The following is a 22,113-nucleotide window of genomic DNA, read 5'->3' as shown; positions in this document are numbered from 1 at the left end:
CTTGTTCTTTATTTTTTTGTCACTGGGGCCAATCGTACTAACTTCTAATATAATGGTAGTTAAGCGTTTATGGTTCTATTCCCCAGCAAATGTAACCGAGGACCACTTATTTATATCCGATTATATTTCGATCGAAGTTTGGCCAAATCGAAGCTCGATTATTGCCTTTGTAGAATTGGTCAGCTGAACGAACGATTACGATTATTTTTCGATTCGATTCGCTACCAACTGTCAACTTGTCAGTAGAATTAAGGCCCTGACCGATTGAATGATTTTTTGTATATTTATTAAAATGCTAAAAACAATTTCAAATCAAAACTGTTAGATGCTGTAATTCTTTGTTCCAATTCAAACGAGAAAAGTATATAGTAGAAAAAGCATCTAGATAAAATCATGTTATTTATTGTTAAGTAGTTTTCGGAAAATAAATAGAATATGAATTATGAATGTACAGTCAACGTGATTTCTCTGTACATCTTTAACATCTATGATTCTCGATGACTTTCATACTAATGAAAGTAAGATTGAAGATAAACTAAATGAGCTGTGAGAATATTTGATTAATAAATAATTGCTGCTACTTTTCAAATTTGAATTATTTAATAATTAACGGACTTTAATGCCTACCGAGTAGATTATATAATACTAGGTTCTCAATGTGCACAGCCTGTCAGGTGCCAGCTACCTGCAGAGTTAGTCTTATCTAGATTATATGATTTTCTTGTTCATCTTTAAACAAACATTGTTGTGAATATAAGTAATATGGATCCTATATATATATAATATCTTAATAATTTCAGGACTACATACATATGCTTTGAACTATTGTATAGACAAAACAAATGTACAAAAAATACAGGTAAAAGAACTAAACTCTTGATGATATAATAGGGGACGGTGACAGGGCTCTGGCCCTAGGCCTCCACATTATATTTATTGATGTATTTTATAGATATAATAATAAATATGGAACTCCACTTTATTTTTATCCCAAGTCATGCTATTTTGGCCAAAATATCAATCGAAGTCGTTCAGAGGTTACATGGCCAATTACAGATCAAGCACCAAGGATACATTTTGTTCATAAATATATAATCATTACATCTAACACCAAGACACAAAAAGCATAATTAAATCTTATCACTATTGATAAATTAACAGCAACTTAAAGATAATCATTAGGAATATAATAATTGTTACAATCCTAAAAAGAAGTAAAATCGTCTACGTCGAAATCTTGTCTGAAACATTTTCTTTGATTAGGTAGTAGTCGTGATGATAACTTTATATTAATAATAAAACATGTCAAAGATTTAGGAATAACCAATTTTTAAGAAAACACCTTGCATATAGTCAACATTTTATTATTTCTTTGACTCTTGCACATGTGAAAGGTTTTAAGCTTATATAATACAGATCACATTATTGTTGTAAGTTAAAAAAAGTCTTTTCTATCATAAATAACTTGAAACTTTCACATGATATATTTGGAATACATAACAAAATGATTTAAATTTAATGCTGATGCATAATATTATATTCTTATATAGTAACAATAACCACTTAAATATTTTTGAATTAATGAGGAGTCGTTGCTTTCGTATTAACAAACTGAGAAAAACGACTAAACCAATATATATAAAAGTTTAACAGACGATGTAATTCATAGAAGGTTACAGGATGTAATTCACCGACATATAAGTGGCACAGATAAAAAAGGAGCACTTTAATAATATTATGAGATAAAAACCGCCCTAAGAAACCTGCGCGGTTTTGATTGTTTTTCTTCTCTTTCTATTTTCTTAATAATAGGGCTTCTATTCTCTTAAGAATAGGACAATAATTATTTCTGTTCAACTTATAAACTGTGTTTTTAACATTTGATATCGTTATGTTTGTTTGAAAATGCATAAAAGTTAAATGCGGACATTGAGATGTACGTGTAAGGAACAAGATAATATTACTAAATATGCTGCATCCCCTTTAAACAGCTGATTAGTGCTTGTTTTTGGAATACTTAAAAAAATTACAAAAATCGTATTGAACCTTTGTGTGGTAACTTATATATAAAAGATTTTTTTTGTGTTACACACCTTAGTAATAAAACAATAGCATTTAAATAATTACGAAGATAATGTTATTCATTTTATCGTATCTCAAATTATCGATCGAAGCATAGTTTGAGATAATTCTGATCGATAGACATTGAGTGAATAAAAATCAATGAGGACATTAGGAACATTACTATTGCTACATTTTTTTAAACTAGGAACAATAATTAATACTGGTTCATGACATAAAATACTCTTCAACAAAATATTTACTGTATATATTTACGTATCTTAAAAAAGTTATAGGCGAATATTTCCTAAAATAATTTAGTGTTAACTAAACTTAAAAGTACTAAAATTATAGATACAGTTCTTCGAATAGCATTATTTGCGTCTTCGATGTTGTGTATTACAATTCTACCTTCAACGGCTGGATGTATGGGACTCATTTTATTAATGTAATCAACTGTACATTGTAATTCATTATATTCTAGAGTCGTAGAAGGTAAACCTAGGAATATAGAAAATCCATCACCTCCCATCGAAAGGAAATCGTTCATCAAAATATTATAACTTTCGGACGTATTAACAGGTGTATAGGTAGGTATTTTACATTTTCCGCAAATCACTTCAACATTTACAACTCTTTTTCCTGGAGGTCTTTTGAAATCATACTCTACTTTTAAGCCAGATAATTGTAAAAATTGTCCAGGTGCACGGATAATGTTATATTTAGCTACGGAGTATTCAAGCATTTTTATAATATTTGACCCGTTTAGAGTTACTTTCACGATATTTCCATCAAACGGCATTACTGTAAACAGATCTCCTTTTGTAATATTAATCAGTTTTTCCTCATGGCTTACCGATGCGCGAATACCACCTCCTTGGACAATAGAGATGGGTGCGTCAGTCCAACCATCTCCTTTATATTCTGAAGCATATTTGTCGACGATGGCATCAGCTATCAAATTACCTAAATTACATTCTTGTAAGCGACAGGTTAGTCCGTCTAAAGTTACTAAAGAGATGCCAATTAGTACATCTGATATTTTAATAATATTCTCACGGTATCTATTAACAATATCTAACACAGTAGGATCTTGTGGTATAGAATTATCTAATAATATTGGGTTGCCATCAAATTTAACTATTTCTCCATTAGAGTTAAATAACAGATGTAATTTCCCTAAATATTTTGTATAAGCGTAAGCTTGAACCACCGCCACTATTCTTCCAGATTTTTGTTTTACTATTGTTGGATAAGGACCTTGTATTGTTTCGCTGTCTGGCGCTGTGCCATTCCATAAGAACGTATTGGTATGACCTCCAATAACAAGATCAATATCTTCAACTTGTTTTGCTATTTCTAAATCTTTTAAAAATCCAGAATGACCTAAAGCTATTAGAATCTTAATGCCTTCATTTTTAAGTTTCTTTACTTCTTCTTGAATCGCAATTATTTCTTCTATATATTCTACATTGTTTTTTACTGCCAGTACTTTTGTTTCAGGGGTTAAGTATCCAATAACACCTACTTTAGTTCCGTTAATAGTAAACACCACTGACTTCATAAGGTTATGTTCTAATTCCAGGTTAGGTTCCTTGGTAAGTATAAGGTTAGCAGCCAGTACAGGGCATGTTAGATTTCTTATGAAAGGTGTTAAGCCAGATACACCATTATCAAATTCATGATTTCCCAATGACTGAAACAATAAGACAAAAGTTCATATAAATAATATAGATATAAATAAATAGCAGAATTGGAGAGTTTAATAAGTATAAGCAATGTAAGATATAGATTAGCGACTATAGTTTACCCTAGAGGCATAGTAAAAAAACCTTAGTTAAGACAGATAAAATATTCTATATAGGAATAAAGGAAGGTGGAAGGAAGATATTTGACACTTTGAAAAAAGTAGCTTTAAGATTTAATTTTAATAATTAATTTTTGTTGTTGTTAGTAACTTTTGAAAAATCGAAACCTGTTTCACTTTGATTCTGGGTAAACTTACCATTTATACTGAATAATAGCCCAAGGAAACTTATACCTACAACTTTGTTTTAGAATTTGTAATTAATGATTTATTCCTGTTATTTGATACAATAGCTTTGATTCGTTAAAATTTATAAAATTCATCTGTCTGGCTATTAATTTTGCATAAATTCTCTGGATAAGGATTAAATATGGTTACTAGATATTAATATTTAGTATATTCATTTGATAAGTATTGTCAGTGACGTAGTTCTTGTGATGTTGATACCGCTAGATTGATACTGTCGTAATAAATTTAATTTAATTAGAATAAAAATGAAAGCCCTTTTTCAATTCTCAAAAATAAAAATAAAACACTTTATTCACTATTCAAATGAAGTAATAATCATAGTCGATTAGACACGATAGTGCAATATTGTGTCCATAAATGGCGATAGTCATTAAAACTCAATATATATCACATTAATAAATACTCTTTCGTTACATAATTGAGGGTTTCCTGTCAGAAAATATACTTCAAATATTTATTTAATTCAAAGAATGTGATCTTATAATCATTTTATTTAAAAAAAACATTTTATATTTGAGATACATGCACTGAAAAGAAGATAATAAAATATTTACAATGTAATTAGAGTCATGGAAAAAGTATTTTTTGTTACATGCAAGTTATATTTCCAATAAATAAAAAAATATAAATTTTTAGACTTATCTGGGTTAAGGCTGTTCTCCTCTTCTTTGTGGTAAGAATGTAACGAATACATAAATATTTTAATATAAATGTACACAACAGTTCATTTTAATTAACAATTTGAAATATAAAGTCAGGCAATTAAAAATGGTAACATAGTAAGCGCCAATAACATTATAGTTGAACTCAATGCAGCTGCAGAATCAGGTGCTGCTTCCCTGTTAAGTAAAGTGACACGCTCTGCGATTTCTGGATAGATTGGACTTCTCATTCCAATGTATTCCGTTGTACAGGTTATTGCATCATAATCAAGTTCTTCACTTGGTAAACCCACGAGCATAGTGTAGCCGTTGTTACCATTAGCCAAAGAAGCCGGCATCAATATTTTATAACTCTTCCAATTTTCAATTGTGAAAAATTGAGGTATCAAACAATCCCAGCAACGCACTAACGCGTTCACCAATCTAGATCCCGGTTCTTTGGCTAAATCGTATGTAACTCTAATTCCAGAAAATTGAAGGAACCGGCCCGACGGGTTGCTAAGTCTGTAATCAGATACAGAGTGTTCGAGAACTTGATTGAGTATTGTTCCATTCATTGTAACGGCAACTAAATTTTGTGATTCCGCCATAACTGAAAGTATATCGGCTCTGCTGACTGGGGACGGACGATTTTCTGGGGAAATACTGCCACTGAATGCACCTCCATTTATTATTGCCACAGGAGCGTCAGTCCACCTTTCGTCTTGATATCTGGCAGCATAGTATAAAATAACCGAATCTAACACTAAATTTCCAAAATTACATTCTTCAACGCCACACGTATCTCCATCAAGATCAACAAGAGTGTTACCAATTGGTGTATTTAATGGAGCGAGCTGATCGCTGGCTCTCCTAACAATTTCAGCCATTTCTATATTTTGTGGTACTGATTGGTCGAGCAATATGGAATCTACTTGATAATTAGTTATTTCTCCATCGGCATTAAACAACAAAATAATTTTTCCTAAATATTTGTTATACGCGTATGATTGAATTATTGGGACTTGTTTTCCAGACGCTTGTGTTATAACAATTGGTTTGATGGCGTTTTCGAAATTATCTTCAGCATTTGTACCATTTGCAAAGAAAATATTGTGATGACCAGAAATGACCAAATCGATCCCGTCAACTTCGGAAGCTATGTCAACGTCTTTTCTGGTTTCAGACTGACCCAAGGCTATTATGATTTTGATGCCTAGCTGTTTCAGTTTGTTTACTTCATCTTGTACGGCAATCACTTCATCAATATACTCAAGATTACCCGTACTGTCTAATAAATTAGATTTAGGAGTTAGATAACCAACAATACCAACTTTAACGTCTTCGATTTCAACTATTACAGATTTTTTAATTTTCAGCTTCGCTTCCTCCGAATTCAAGATGACATTACTAGCCAAGATAATTGAATCCAAATTTGCTAAGAAAGGTGTAAGGTTGTTGGATCCTTTTTCTAGATCGTTGTTCCCAAGTGACTGAAAAACAATATTTCTGAGTTAATTATCATGCAACAACATTTATATTTATGTAATATTTGTTATTGAATTAAGTTTATTTGCTGATGATTTTTATTGAGTATATACATTTTGTTAGTTCATTGGTTAGTAGAAATTAGATGATAAGTGTTTTAACACATTAGCTCATTTGCAAAATGTTATGATAAAAACAAAACCATCACCCAAAGCTAACATTTTGCAACACATGACAAGCACATAATTACATGTTTGTTTCAAGCAAGACAATATTACCACTATTAACTATATATAATAAGTTAGTGTTAGTAGATTTTAAAACACATCTCGTTTTATTGCAATTACTTATAAGTCATTTACCTTTCGATACAGTAACATCTGATTTGAGGGTTCATCCGTGTTGATCGATATGTGGTTTTCTTTGTCTTATCACTTAAGTACTATTGTATTCTAATATTTGACATAAGCATTCAAACTATAAACCAAACTCAACAATACAAAGGACGAAACATAAGACAAAAGCAGCACAGACTATGTTTGTATATATGTGTAAGCTTGACGGGATCACGATTGCCCAATAAAGGCAACACACTCAAACACATTACGTAGAGCCAGTGTCATTTCACATTATGTAACCGGACGTGACGCAACAAGTATTGATTTTCCACAGTATATAACGTCCTATGTAGTACATAGCCTGTAATATTAAATATAACTCCGCTACGCTGTCAACGATAGAAAATTTTGCTATGAAAATGCCACTCCATTTGTTGATTGACTTATTCCAGCTTTGTGTTCCGGAGCTTTATTAGTTCTGAAATGTTCTCTGCTTTTTGCATGAAATTGCGTTGAATTGAATTCTGCGTGTGAATTTTTGGTTGTTATAAACATTAACTTAATCATTATTAAAACTGAATGATTAATTGAAAGAGCTACGTCATAAAATATATGGTATTTTATTCAGTAATATTTTTAACTGAAATTAACCAACTTTGATATCACAACGCTTTAAATAATTCTCAAATGTAGTATGTATAATTAGTCCTAATAACTATACATTGTAACAAAATCTGTTAAATTAATTTTAATTCAGTAAATATAACTTTTTGTTCAATTTACAAAACCAAATGCAACATAATAAAAACTCATACTCGAGCATACAATCAAGTTTCGTCCAGTAAGCGATTTCTCGTTTAATGCGAAATAATACGTTGGACCGGCGCTACGGAGGTTTGCCTCAATTTAACGACCTGTCGTAATCGAAGCCGTGATAGATAATACATGATTATTCACGATAATTTTCTTTGTTATTTTACCGCAGTTTCGCCGCGCTTCATTAAAATTGTATGACGTATTTTTTTTAATTCAATTTCTTTTAAGTTTGAAATTGATATTTTAGTTGGAATTTTTCCTTTCATATAATTACAGTTACTTGAAATACTTTATGAGCGTAAAACTATTTAATATATACAAGAAATGAGTTTACGTAAATTTAATATTTACATATTCATATCAAAATCAAATAATTGTTATATTCTCGATAACATATTCGTATATAATGAAATAATATTGATCCATAATTAACAGTAAGTGGTAAATACAACAAAGCGTTACACGTAGGAACAATCAGACACGGCTTTGGATACGTATATGTATGTATGTGCAGGCTTTGTCAACACGCCACATCTTAGCATGATAATGTGGACATTTCGTATTGTCTCGAGTAACACGTCATGCGTAACAGGAGACGTAATAAGCCGCAACGAGGTACAAAATAATATAATACTAATTATAATTAAATCCTTCAGAAACAACCAAATGTATTTCAAAAAAAGATTTTTTTTTTAATCCATTTAAAGATATAGCAAATGTCACATTGGCAGAATATTTTGTGCGTCAAGCACAATTATAAAATAAAAAGTTTGCGTGTGACTGTGTATTATTTTTTCTTATACTGTAAAGACGACACCACAACAATCCTATGACACAGCTATATAATTTATATTCTTTTTTTGAAATAAAAAGAATATAAATTATATTCATAACTTTTTTTTTTAAAATCCATTTAAAGATATAGCAAATGTCACATTGGCAGAATATTTTGTGCGTCAAGCACAATTATAAAATAAAAAAATTGCGTGTGACTGTGTATTATATTTTGATATACTGTAAAGACTACACAACGACAATTCTATGACACAGCTATATAATTTATATTCTTTTTTTGAAATAAAAAGAATATAAATTATATTCATAACTTTTTTTTTTAAATCCATTTAAAGATATAGCAAATGTCACATTGGCAGAATATTTTGTGCGTCAAGCACAATTATAAAATAAAAAAATTGCGTGTGACTGTGTATTATATTTTGATATACTGTAAAGACTACACAACGACAATTCTATGACACAGCTAAAATTGTAAATCAAACGTAAATTAATTTCTTGTATACTCACAACGGCATCAGGCTGTAAAGCATTAAGGAATTCAGCAGCAACTTTCCATTTATAGATAGTGAACCAGGCTGTTCCCGTGTAAGTGTCTCCGGCGTTAAGGTACAGGACTGGTGGGCCCTCTCCTGAAGCTGCTGCCTTTCTTGCTTCCTTTACTCTGAAATGATTTCGATAGAATTTTAAGTATATTTTTCTTAAAGTTAAGCTTATTCTCAGAATAACTCTTTTATAAGAAAAAAATCAGAACTGAAAAAAAACCGTGTTATTTGGTATTTCGTATAATAATTACAAGAATACACACAAAAGTAAAATAATAATACAGTTTAATAACATATTCTACACACATTATTTTCCGACGCAATCTAAAGAGTAATTAATGTGAGAAATCATACAGTTGTAGCAATGATATACATAGATGAAAAAAAAAGATAATGTAAATGCATAGAAATGTAGGTGTATTAATATTTTTGGAACGAGACGGTGGCCTTTAGGCTATTATATATATAAAAAAAAAAAAAAACAAAAAATATATCTATATGAAAAAAGCGGTTGTTAAATTTTAGTTCAAAAAAAAACAATTCTTTCGCTGGTTCTTCTAGAGTAGGAACCGGTGAAAGATATATTGGATAAAGACTCTGACTTTGATTAGTAAACTCTTACAAACTCAGGTGTATTGAGAATGAACTCAGAGAAAAGAGTTGTGCAGATACCTATGTACTATTTATTAATTTCAAAACAAGCAACAATTAAATAACTATTATTATTAACAACGCTTGAGAATTGAGATTAATTGAATAACAATGACAAAATAATTAACATAAATTCCGTATGTATTATAATATAAAAAGAGTCAGAGATAAAAAAAACAGAGGGTAAAGTCGTCTAAAGGAAGCATAATGCGTTTCCCTTACCATTGAGTAAGGATACCATTTCAGCCAGTTAACTTTATTGTAAGCCTAGCAAACGAAACCTTCTTTCCAAAAATAGTACAACATATATGTACAGTGCTCTCTTTATTTTGTCCTCTTAATGTAAAGCAAACGGAACCGGAAAGGGCCCTGGCAGTAGTCGCCTTTATCTGCCTTTCGAGGCCCTGAAGTGTAATTACTGCCAATTTCCAAACTAAATTCTGAGAATTTCTTGACAAAATCACCAAAAACAGTTTTACTATCCGGCTTAGTCATTAAAATTAAGTCTTCGTTTCTAGAGCCTTATGAGCTAATCAATAGACCGTAGATAATGAAGCCACAAATAATTATATAACAATGAATATGTATGTATTTATCTATAGAAGAAATTCATGCATGTTAGCCAACAGTATAATTTTAAAGCAGGTAAAACGTAAATTATAGACTATTTTATTATTGTGGCAACACTTTTTATATACCGGCTTAGTAGTTTCTAAGTTAGGCATTACAAATAATCGTATCTTGATTCATGATTATAGATAGACTAGCTGTGCTCGCGACCTTGTACGCGTTTGAATTTTTACTCCTTATTATGTCAATTATCTTCCAGTGAAAGTCCCGTCAAAATCGTTCCAGCCGTTCCAGAGAAAAGAAAAAAAATTGTAAAAATGTTATTTTGGTATATGTATACATATGCATTGAGTAAAAAAGGGCTATTTTAATATTACAAACAGACACTACAATTTTATTATATGTATTTAGATAACATTAATATTAATATTAATTTAAATAATTGTATTAACTAACATGACTGTATTTTTTTGAATGTTGAAAGAGAGTAACTACTGAGTTTCTTGCCGGTTCTTCTCGGTAGAATCTACTTTCCGAACCGGTGGTAGCTTCACTTAATTGTTATATGACGATTCAAAAGTGCTTGAAAAAGTCCACTTGAATAAAGTATATTCTGATATGTATTTGTGACTTAGTAAGTAAGTCTCACGAAGTAATATAAACATGATTTTAATAGTTTTTATTTATTTATTTTTACTCATATTATATTACATTTTTAAATATAAAATACAAACATATGTATAAAATATATTTAAAAATATAAAATACAGAGGCCAACCAGTGACGGGAACAGGGTCTAAGCCACCGGTGGTCAGGGCTCCAAAGAGAGGAACTTCCTCACAATACGCGCCGTGCCGAGGAGTACTGCCTTCTGCATTAATTATTATTATGATTTTAATTATTATTATTATTACTCACACGTGCGCGACTCTCGGGAAGCCGCCGTAACACTTCCCAGCCTCCCTATCAGCGACAGTGCAGGCGCCGCTGAGTTGCGACGTCTGTTCGAACCTCGCATGCATGTCATTGTTGTGGAGTATTAAGAGTTCGAAATTTTTTCCATCATTGCTCGGGGATTTGACGATGCTGCTTGAAGACAGCGCCACTATCGCGAGGATAGCTGCTATGTGAGATAGTCGCGTCTGGAATGATGAACAATACGTTATGATTATATAGGAATATGTTTTTTTTTTTATAAATATTATACTGTAAATAACATCACTAACATTACTCTGATTCCAATGTAAGTAGCTTAAGTTGTGTTTTGGAAAATTAGAAGTAACGAGGGTACAATAAACGCCCAGACCCAATAAACCATAAAAAACTAATGAACTTTTTGTATACCGTTTCGGCCGGGATTCGAACTCGGGACCTCGGTGTGGCGTACCCATGAAAACCGACATATTACTCGAGCACGGAGGGGAAATATTTTTATTTACGTAAGTTAGAAATTTTTACTCTTTCAAGTAAATATCTCAAATCTTTTTTTTGTTTTTTGTTTGTGGTGTGCAATAAAGAATAATTCATTCATTCATTCATTAAATAACTATAAAACCTTATTGTACTTAAGTCGTTATGTCTCCAAGCTTGTAATTATACTAGCTCACTCTATTTGAATAACACACTAAGTACTACTGTTTGATGATGCAATAGTGATGAGTGACAGTGTTCGTACGATTTAATCAAGTTTCATTAAAAGTACTACAATAGGCTATTTGACTGGTTTTTAAAATCCATTTTATATTATTTAGTAGAGGTAAAGTAAACCCAGTAAAAGTTGTTTTTTTTTATTTCTAGTATATTTTACGAAAAATATCAAATTCAAAATTCCATATTTGAATAGCGTGCGAAAAGGTTACTTGGACAATATGGCGCGCTTTCTTAAATAAAAAACCAATTTTACATTTTAGTTTTCGTAGTGTCAAATAGTCTTTAATTTTATGCAATATTATAAACGTCCTAGAGAATTATCATAATAATTTATTGTATTAAAACATTGAAATAGATTAAAATTAAAATTAAAACAAAGTTAATAGAATGTGAAATGTTTTAAAAATAGAATCAGATGGCCGACTTCATGATAAAGCGTATTTGATACAATCACAACGAGGACACACAAATGCACTCATTATGAAATTCTTCTAACCTGAATGCATTATAGCAACAACGTAATATTTATTACTCGCATAAATGAGATAATTTAACTAAGAGCGAAATTGTCAAGTGACAGATTAATTTCAACAAAGGCATTGCAACTTTAGCAAAGGCCAATTCAAAATCAAAACATGCTTTACTCGATTCGCTCGACCTTTGTGTAATCGATTTTAAATATTTGTGTATATCGTTCTTAATTTATTACTGGATTCAAAATTGATTCTACCAAAAATAACTCGCACAGAGTGTCCGTAAAGGCATGGAAATCAAAGAACTTCACGTTTTTATTTTAATTTTTAAAGTTATCTGACGATTTCGGTCCTGCCGGTCATTTTGAAGGGTTAGCCAACACACACACACAATTATGACCTATAATATTATAACTATATATATGTGTGTGTGCGAAAAAACGCCGGCGAAAAAACATCATATACATCCTCATTCTCACAATCATATAGGATAGCAATCCCGACACGACCGGAAGGAGAACATCGCATGACAAACGACTTTACGTGTTTTCCAAGTTCGAAATGTCCCTTACATTTCGGACTCTCAGACACCGGGCATCTAGCGAGAAGTTTTCGACACAAAAACTCAATAACTTTTTATTGATCCGACCAGGCGTTTGAATCTTCGAGATATTGAACAAGCCTTTATGCACAACTTTGTGTATTACGATTTTATTATGCCTTGCTCTCGGTCTTTGCCATTTCTAAATCGTCTTAGGGCTGTTTTTGCTGAAGTGTCACTTAATAATTATAAGTATATTTTCTTCTTGAACTCATATAAGGTATGGAACGTTGAAAACTCGTGATTTTCGGTTACGAGTCTTTCTATCCATTGAATTGTCTCGGTCCGTGATCATTAAATAGATATTAGATAGAGTTTCAAAGTGATATGCTGTAGTTCTCGCAACTACACGTCGACTGTACCGACTTGTAACGTAACGCTCAAAGGGATTCCATCGCGAAGCACGCGGAGCTCGCAGCGAATGGCTCAGCTCGATGTAGTGACCGTACGAATGCTCACAATTAAACACGACAAATTCCGTTCAAATGATACAATTCCGTCGTAACTTTTCTGTTACTGTCTTGTTTATAAACTATACCTTACCTCGTAGAGAATAGCTAACAACAATAGCCTGTAAATTCCCACTGCTGGGCTAAAGGCCTCCTTTCCCTTTGAGGAGAAGGTTTGGAACATATTCCACCACGCAAAGCAGGTTGGTGGAATACACATGTGGCAGAATTTCTATGAAATTTGTTGCAGGTTACATGCAGGTTTCCTCACGATGTTTTCCTTCACCGCTGAACACGAGATGAATTATAAAGACAAATTTAGCACATTAATCAGCGGTGCTTGCCTGGGTTTGAACCCGCAATCATCGGTTAAGATGCACGCGTTCTAACCACTGGGCAATATCGAGCTTACAATGAGGCAAATTCTGAGAGCTTAGATCAACATACAAGGTGAGACTATGAAAAATTATTGGATTTTTAATATGCCTCGGAATTCACGTAAAGACTTAAGTCCTTCTGAATTTAAATAAAAAAAGAAATATAGCGCAATAGCTTACGGGTCGCCCAGTAATATGTATGTATGTATGTCGCGAGAATGACCTGACGTTTTGATGTCGACGTCTTCTAATAAAAGCTTTATACTTAATTGCTTTATAGCTTATACTATTAATTCAATTAATTGATATTGCAATTGTTCTTTAAAAAAAGAAATAATATTTTCGGTTTTTTTAATCTGTAACAGTGAAGGAATAAAGAGTGCACTCTATATGTCAGAGTCAGTATGGGTCTCGAAATACTTAAAGTAATTCGAAGCCGGCACCAGTTCCAAGTTAGCGATATTATTCAATTGATTATATTGAATAGTCAGAGCAATTGTTTGAATGAAATCCTATTTTCTAATTTAAGAAATGAAATCCTATTCATTTTTTATATTTATTTATTTTTGTCATTTATAAAAATAACGTACATATGATGTGTTGCGTTCAAAATAAAATTCACATTTACTTTGCTGTCTGAAGCGATTGAATTAAATGACGGAATTTAATTGAAATGGGAAACTGTCCGATTTTAATTGGCAACACTGAATCTTTAAATTGTTTCGTCGCGCATTATCAATTGATATACTTAAAAAATCAACAATAAATAATTAAATGCTTTTATTAATAATTGATTAACGTTTGCATTTATTAGGGAAACACAAACATACATCACAGTTATGATCCAATAAATAACAAGACTGCCGTAACATAACTAGAAGGTGTCCATAACGATGACAATGTTCTGACACGTACCAATTAGTGTCGGAAGTTAATCCAATACCCCGTCGACAGATCTCTGCCTGTTATTATCTAATAAAACTGCGTACACTTGATCTGTTTGAATTGAATATATGAATGGTAATAAACGAATGATTCTAGGAGATGAATGAATCAAGTGCATCATTGAATTCCGTGGAAATTCCTTGTTTAAATCACTTTATGGTAGGTATAATTTGTGATGTTTTAATGTAATTTTTGCTAAATTAAATTTTCCTACATGTTTAGTAAACGGCATTTGTTTTATTTTTTAAATGCAATTGAAATTAACTTTCACCAATTTGTAAATAAAAAGCGATAGTGTTATTCTTAGATAATAATTATTTTACTTATATAATTACGTTCTGTTTTAAAAATTACTTGAACCCTCTTAACTTGTGCAAGAATAATAAAACTTTATCGAAAATTTTTAATTAAAAAAAACATGGTAGATAACCAGTTTTTAATAATAACTGTAATTAATAGTTTTGATGGAAACAATTTAAACATAACATTTATTAAATAGTTTCGAATGTAATTTTAATACAGGATTACACATATGCAGTTATATATTACATTTTATTACGTAACAAAATCCAACCTTAACATATAGATACAAAGAATTTTAGAAGTGAATCTTGAATAGTAAAGATCATAATAATGGAATGAGGTATTTATTTTTATTAAACGGGTAAATCCTGCCAGCAATCTTGCTGCATTTCCCCCGGTCACGGTTCGTACATTAGATATTTTAAATTTTTATTTGCATATACTCAAGACCTTTTTGTAAATAATCCTTATGTAAATATTATATCTCTTATCGTATATAATAATATATATGTGTACATATATTATATATAGATACATATATTTACAATAATACTATTCACTAAAATATTGATCACTTCTCACTACATAGTATAAAACAAAGTCACTAGCTACCGTCTATCTGTCCCTATGTATGCTAAGATCTTTAAAGCAACGGATTATGATGTGTTTTTTTAATGGAGTGATTAAAGGATAATTTTATATGTCGATACATTATATGAGTGGAAAACACTGATAATTTTAGAGGTTGCTAATATGTTGTTAATATTTTTTTTTTGCGTTTATGTTGCAAAGATTTGCAAAGTCTTAAGATGGTCTACAAAAATATCCGCCATGATATCTCTTTACTCACAAGAATCATTTTTAATTCTTTGTTTTTTTACGAGACACAATAGCTTATTTACGAAGCGATTTTCAGCAATACTCCATAAATCCTTAAATAGATTGTGCATGGATCAATATGGACCTTTGCAATACGTAATTTAAATTAATGATAAAGCAGATTTAAAGAGCTGTGATAGTTGTATATAAAGACATTCTGAAGAATTAACAACATTAAATTCTTAATTATATACAAATATGAACTAAAAATAGTTACTGAATGGTGGCAAGAATTATAAAATATATTATAAAAGAAATTTAATTTGATTTATTTTATTAATTATAAAAGACATTCTGTGGTATATTTTGTATCACCATTGCACCTGTGCAAAGCCGGGGTTGACTAGTTTACTTATAATTTAATTAATTCAATTATATACTGCTTTGATTAGCGCGAGAGCTTGAGCACAATATGTACATATACACAATGTCCGTATACATAATATCCGTCCATCATTTTATTACTAACACTAATCATTATTCACAGAAAATCATTATTAATTAGTCATGACGACTATTATTAATATTATGATTGACATTTCTCCGTATGTTCGAAGAGACGGCGAGTTGATTCTGCGAACTTGAAATAATTTGTATGCAATGTGAATGCTATGCAATTTGTCCAATGAAATATGTGTAATAATAATATAATTTATTTATTTAAGCATCATATTGAACAAAAGCAAGATGTTAACGATAACTACTGCGATAACATAAAACTGTGGTGCAGTTGCAGCGCAAATTAGTTAAATGTATAAATACAAGAAAAAGTCGCAATAGAATTATGAATTAACAAATTTCAACATTTTAAAAAATTAAAAAAAGAAAGTATGTCAATAGTATATTTTCCGAAAACAAATGCATGTAGTGAAGGTGGGTCTGTGATTGCAAATCCTAATCGACCTAACCTCTAAATTATCCTGTATTTGATTTCGGTTAATTCAGCTCTGATCGGAAGGAAAACATCGTGAGGAAAACAGTGTTTAAAAAATAAAAGTATTATGACGAGCCTTAATAAAGAATACTTATGAAAAACGTCATTATAATGATTCCAAATTAAAAATCACTACATGTGATGTAGACGCTACAAAATCATGTGCTCTGCTAAAATGGATCAGTTATTTGATCACATCGTGTGGCTCGCCCGTAGCCGATTATGTGATTAAGTAAGGGATGCGAGTCAGGAGATGGCTATCACGAGAGTAAGCACACATACATAGCTAGACTGTTACGTAAAGTAGGAGTTTTTATATTCTAGATTATTCCACTGATATTTTTTCTTGTAAATCACACTGGCTCATGTGTGATGGACGTCTATGTGTGAGTATATTCGAATGTTGTGTATTAGTATTTTGTATCGTATTACATTATACAAGATATTTAAATACACTTTGTTACTATTCATAATATTTCATAAGTTTAAATCATTGGTAAAGAAGGAATTTTGTTCAATAAAATAATATGCAGATGATACAAATTAATAATTGTTGACTTCCAGGCAGGATACATTACATATATACCTAATTGTACTTAACTAACATGACTGTATTTTTAAATGTTGAAAACGAGTAACTACTGAGATTCTCGCCGGTTCTGCTCGGTAGAATATCCTTTCCGAACCGGTGATAACTTCATTTAATATAGTTGTTAAATTACGATTCAAAAGTGCTTGTAAAATCCTACTTGAATAAAGTATATTTTGTTTTAGATATTGATTTTGATGTACTCTGTTTAATTTGCTACCGAAAGATCCTATAATCACGTGTTTGTTGATGTGAGATCATTTCTGTACATAGAAATTGCCACTCTGTTAGATATATAATTATATATCTTTCCCTTATATGTGGAAGCGCTGCCATAATAGGTGTCTAAGATGTTATATGTATTGTATCTGTAATTACTTGGCCCTTCAAACCGGAACACAGCGTGATAGCATTGACGTTTGGCGCTAGAATAACTGATTAGTGTTGTGTATGTGTTTATGTACGAAGTTATATACCACCAGCAAAGTTCTAAGTGGAATTATTACACTATTCTACATTTACGTTGTTATGATTATCTCTTAAGCGTAAATTTCTTTCACAATAATTAAATAATCATCATTATCATTATGTAGTATAAAACAAAGTCGCTTACTGCGGTCTGTCCCTATGTTTGCTTAGATCTTTAAAATTACGCAACGGATTTTGATGCTGTTTTTTTTTTAATAGATAGTGATTCGAGAGAATTGTTTTTGAATATAATGCATGGACAATCCAGTAAAGATTGATATTTTTGGAAGTTTTCTAATGTGAATGAACGTAAATAAAAAAAATCTGTAGTATATTTAGTATCAGTATTGCACCCGTGCGAAGTCAGGGCGCTTTTTGGGAAGTAAGTCGATATTTTGGCCGGTCGTCATCGAAATAACCTCAACAGAATATTTCCATACAAGATCGAGTACGTTTCTGTAATTCTTGTATGTAGTGTATTACATGTATACGTGTGTATGTATAATACACACATAGTATATTTTAAACGTTTACTGAAAAGTTTCCGTTCATGTCTTAATGTTTTCGGACTGAGAATGCTTTAGCGTTAAGGGCATAATTTGGGGAGATTATTTGAATGAATATGTAAACTTGTGGTAACGAGTAAATTAATCAATTGTAAAAGATGTAAAAAAACCCTTTATTTAATTTATTGAACACCACAAAGTGAAAATAAATAAATAAAACAATAAAAGAAGCGGACAAATTTAGCGACCTTATCGCTACATAGAGATCTCTTCTTAGCAACCAATGGTGTAGGTAAGGATAGCTCAGAATATGAGGTGTGCTGTAATCTTTATTTCTTGTTAATATTTTTTTAACGATAATTCAATGGAAGCTGTGCTGATAACATTTTCGTATACAATTAATTTATATATTAATTAGTTGTCGCCCGGGGCTTAGCTCGCGTTTTAGAGGTTGGTTGTCATGTTAGGCAAAATGTCCTTCCTTGGAGTCCAAATTTGCTTCATACCAAATTTCATCAAATTCGGTTCAACGGTCCGGTAGTGAAAGAGCGACAGAAAGACAGACATAGTTTCTTTCACATTAATAATATTAGTATAGTAATCTATACTGATATTATTAATGTATTTCAATACATTTCAAAGCAACAATTAATGTAAGTAGACATTAATTTAAATAATTGTACTTAATTAACATGACTTTGTATTATTTAAATGTTAAAAAAGAATAACTACTGAGTTTCTTGCCGGTTCTTCTCGGTATAATCTATTTTTCCGAACCGAAGGTAGCTTCACTTAATTGTAAAATGACGATTCAAAAGTGCTTGTAAAAGCCCACTTGAATAAAGTTTATTTTGATTTGATTTGATTAAATAATAATGTTTCTGGTAAGTTTTGAGTTCAATCCACTGGCTCACTAAAGCTTTTATAATTTCTTAGGTTACAATTACGTCGTTATATGGAGTTAACAATGATCATTGTTCGTTAGATTATAACAGGGACAGATGACCTGACGTGCTCTGTGATATACGGGGTAAGCTACCCTTGTGCAATTAGTGTGTCGGTTCAATGGATATAGGATAGAGATTACTTCTAAATTACAATGTTAAAATAGTCATTCAACAAGTAATTAACTGGTAGCGGGACGTATTTGTGTGAAAATGTGTTTAATTTCAAAATTTTACATAGATATATCACAGTAATAATCATTTAGATGAGGAATGGATAGATATTCAATTATCTCTTTCTGTGGTCAGTAATTCGATATTTCCAAGAAAGAGACGAGTGATATGTGTCCAACTTGAAAAGTTATAAAATTGCATATGCTGTAGCATGTATAGCATGTATAGCAATTTTATAATTTTATAATTATCACGTATGTAGGTTGTATCCTATAATTTTTTTAATGAACATCATGATTTTCCTTATTCTATGTGTTATTGGATTTTCTAGAAACCAATATTTTAATCATTATTTTTTCTAAATCATCATATATCTATAGAAATGAAATTTATCGTAAGGTATAATTAATGACACCAATAGAGTTTTTTTTTATATTTAAAATAAATAATATATGTACCTACATATATGTATCTATGTGTATATATGTGTGTCATATTTTACTATAACATTTAAGTACGAAAAATTAAATTGTATCCTATTAGGAATTAGCGTGCTTTGTAATTCTACAAATATGTTCATTTTGTGTAAATTTTAAAAGTATCAACATAATACGTATTCAATATTATAAGTTAAATTGCATTCTTTTAAATAGTGAGCAGTCATTTCAATAAAGGGTTTCGAGTTGCGACGAATTCCAAAAAACTGGTACAAAACCATGTAATTACGCAATTCGACGCCTTTCTTTCGCTTTGTCAAAAAAAAACGATGTCCAATGAACCCGAAACATCACAGGGATGCCAGCGCGTACCCTTACCTGCACTTCTAAGAAACTCATTAAATATTTAAGAGTATATAAAAAAGTAAATCGAAGTACAGGACAGGCGTGGCACGTTTTCTATTCAGGAATATCGACTTGTTAATGGCATCTGTATTTTATCGAGAAACTTTGTGAGATACCGCGCGTCGTTGCTCTACGGCTTCGGACATCACGGTACTTCGGAAATTGTTTTTATACTCGAAATACGACTCTGTGGGAATAATTTGATCGAAATTATCCCGATGATGACTTTAAAGAGATTCTTACATTAAGTATTTCAACAATGTACTTTTACAAAGTAAGTTTGATAGTCTTTTAATAATGTCATTGTTCTGTTTTTTTTTTTTTTTATTATTATGGTAAACATAGCAAAAGAATACCAGATTTGACTTTTATTATTTTTTCGTAACGAACAACTGTTTTATTTATTCAAATTTTTTTTTAATTGTTTGTAATATTTTATCAAATACCTTTCTTTTTATATGTTAATGCCAATTACGAAAAGACTGAAGGTTTGTGTTGAGAAATAATAATATAAAAACATTTGTAATGCAAAACATATAAAATTAAAAGGATTACCTTTGATGATAATTTTATCTTTGTTAATATACGACTGAAACACGAATCAGTCATGTTATATTAGTTTAATAACCACCTAAATTTGATAAATATAATCGCTCTACATTTTTATCTTTAAATAATGATTTTTTGAGAGATATTTACGAATACAAATGTAAGTTACAGATAAGCGAATAGCTGTAAAATTAAAGACTTTATGTTATCTGACTTAATCGATGTGAAAAATAAACATTATTCTGTTTGCAACAAAATATAAAAAAAGAGTATTCACAAATGCATTTGTATGAGGATATCACAATAGTAATAATTTGGGTTTTAGGTTAATAGCTATCTCCCGCGGCTTCGCTCGTCTTTTAAGGATTGTTTGTCAGGTGTTAGATATAAAAAGTTGCCTGTCCTTTTTTGGTGTTGGTTCATACCAAATTACATCAAATTCGGTGAAGTAGTTTGGTCGTGAAAGAGCAACAGGCAGTCTGGCAGGCAGATCGAGTTCCTAGTGAAATTATAGCATTAATATAGATACAGAAATTTGGTCTGATTAAAATGAAAAATTGTCTCATAAAAGTGTATAGAAATTACAGTGGATGATTTAAAACAACTACATAGTAGGTTTTATTTAATACGTTGTAAATTTATCTCAATATTTGAATTACACGAAGTAATTAAAATTAACAAAAAAAAAAGGAATATTTTATAATATTTTTTAATTTTTTCGATTAAGAACAATCTTTTTCTTTTCTTGGTGGTTGTTTTGTGCCCCTCTAGGTAAGTACCACCTACTTATCAGATATTCTACTGCCAAATAGTAATCAGTATTGTTGTGTTCCGGTTGTGAAGGCTAAGTGAGCCAGAGTTACTACAGGCACAAGGGTCATAACATCTTACTTCCCAAGGTGATATTTCTTACAGCGCCATTTCTATGGATGATGGTTCTAATCCGCCAAACTACATCATAAAAAAAACATAGTAAAGTAAAGTAACAGCCTGTAAATTTCCCACTGCTGAGATAAGGCCTCCTCTTCCATTAAGGAAAGTGTTTTTGGAACATATTCCACCACGCTGTTCCAATGCGGGTTGGTGGAATGCACATGTGGCAGAATTTCGATGAAATTAGACACATGCAGGTTTCCTCACGATGTTTTCCTTCACCGCCGAGCACGAGATGAATTGTAAACACAATTAAGCACATATACATAGTGGTTTTAAACCCGAAATCATCTGTTAAGATGCACGCGTTCTAACCACTGGGCCATCTCAGCTCTAAAAAAACATATATCTTCACAATTGCATTTAATATGATTCGTTTCTTTTGTTTCGTTCGAAGCGCTGTATCTAGACGTAGATTTATCAGCGATAACATGACTACATCATACGCAAATATTATATATTAATGACATATTTCATGTTTTGTAAGAAGATAACGTCTTGAGATAAAATGTAATTATATTACAGATCTCGTGTAC

At 31.0% G+C, this 22,113-nt stretch overlaps 1 protein-coding gene across 1 annotated transcript in view; it reads right to left on the bottom strand.

Annotated features, from left to right (window-relative positions):
* LOC124536663 overlaps positions 1-22,113 on the bottom strand; it is a 52,825-nt gene that overhangs the window by 9,026 nt on the left and 21,686 nt on the right. The window contains exons 2-5 of the mRNA XM_047113214.1: positions 10,880-11,103; positions 8,706-8,859; positions 4,974-6,251; positions 2,574-3,757 (exon numbers count right to left, since the gene is read on the bottom strand). Of these exons, the coding sequence (XP_046969170.1) occupies positions 2,574-3,757; positions 4,974-6,251; positions 8,706-8,859; positions 10,880-11,103 (2,840 nt within the window). The remainder of the gene's footprint in view (positions 1-2,573; positions 3,758-4,973; positions 6,252-8,705; positions 8,860-10,879; positions 11,104-22,113) is intronic.

This window comes from Vanessa cardui, chromosome 17 (genome assembly GCF_905220365.1).
Source record: "Vanessa cardui chromosome 17, ilVanCard2.1, whole genome shotgun sequence".
NCBI lineage: Eukaryota > Metazoa > Arthropoda > Insecta > Lepidoptera > Nymphalidae > Vanessa > Vanessa cardui.
Note: the sequence above shows the minus strand (reverse complement) of the source record. Positions and strands in the feature narration are given on the sequence as shown.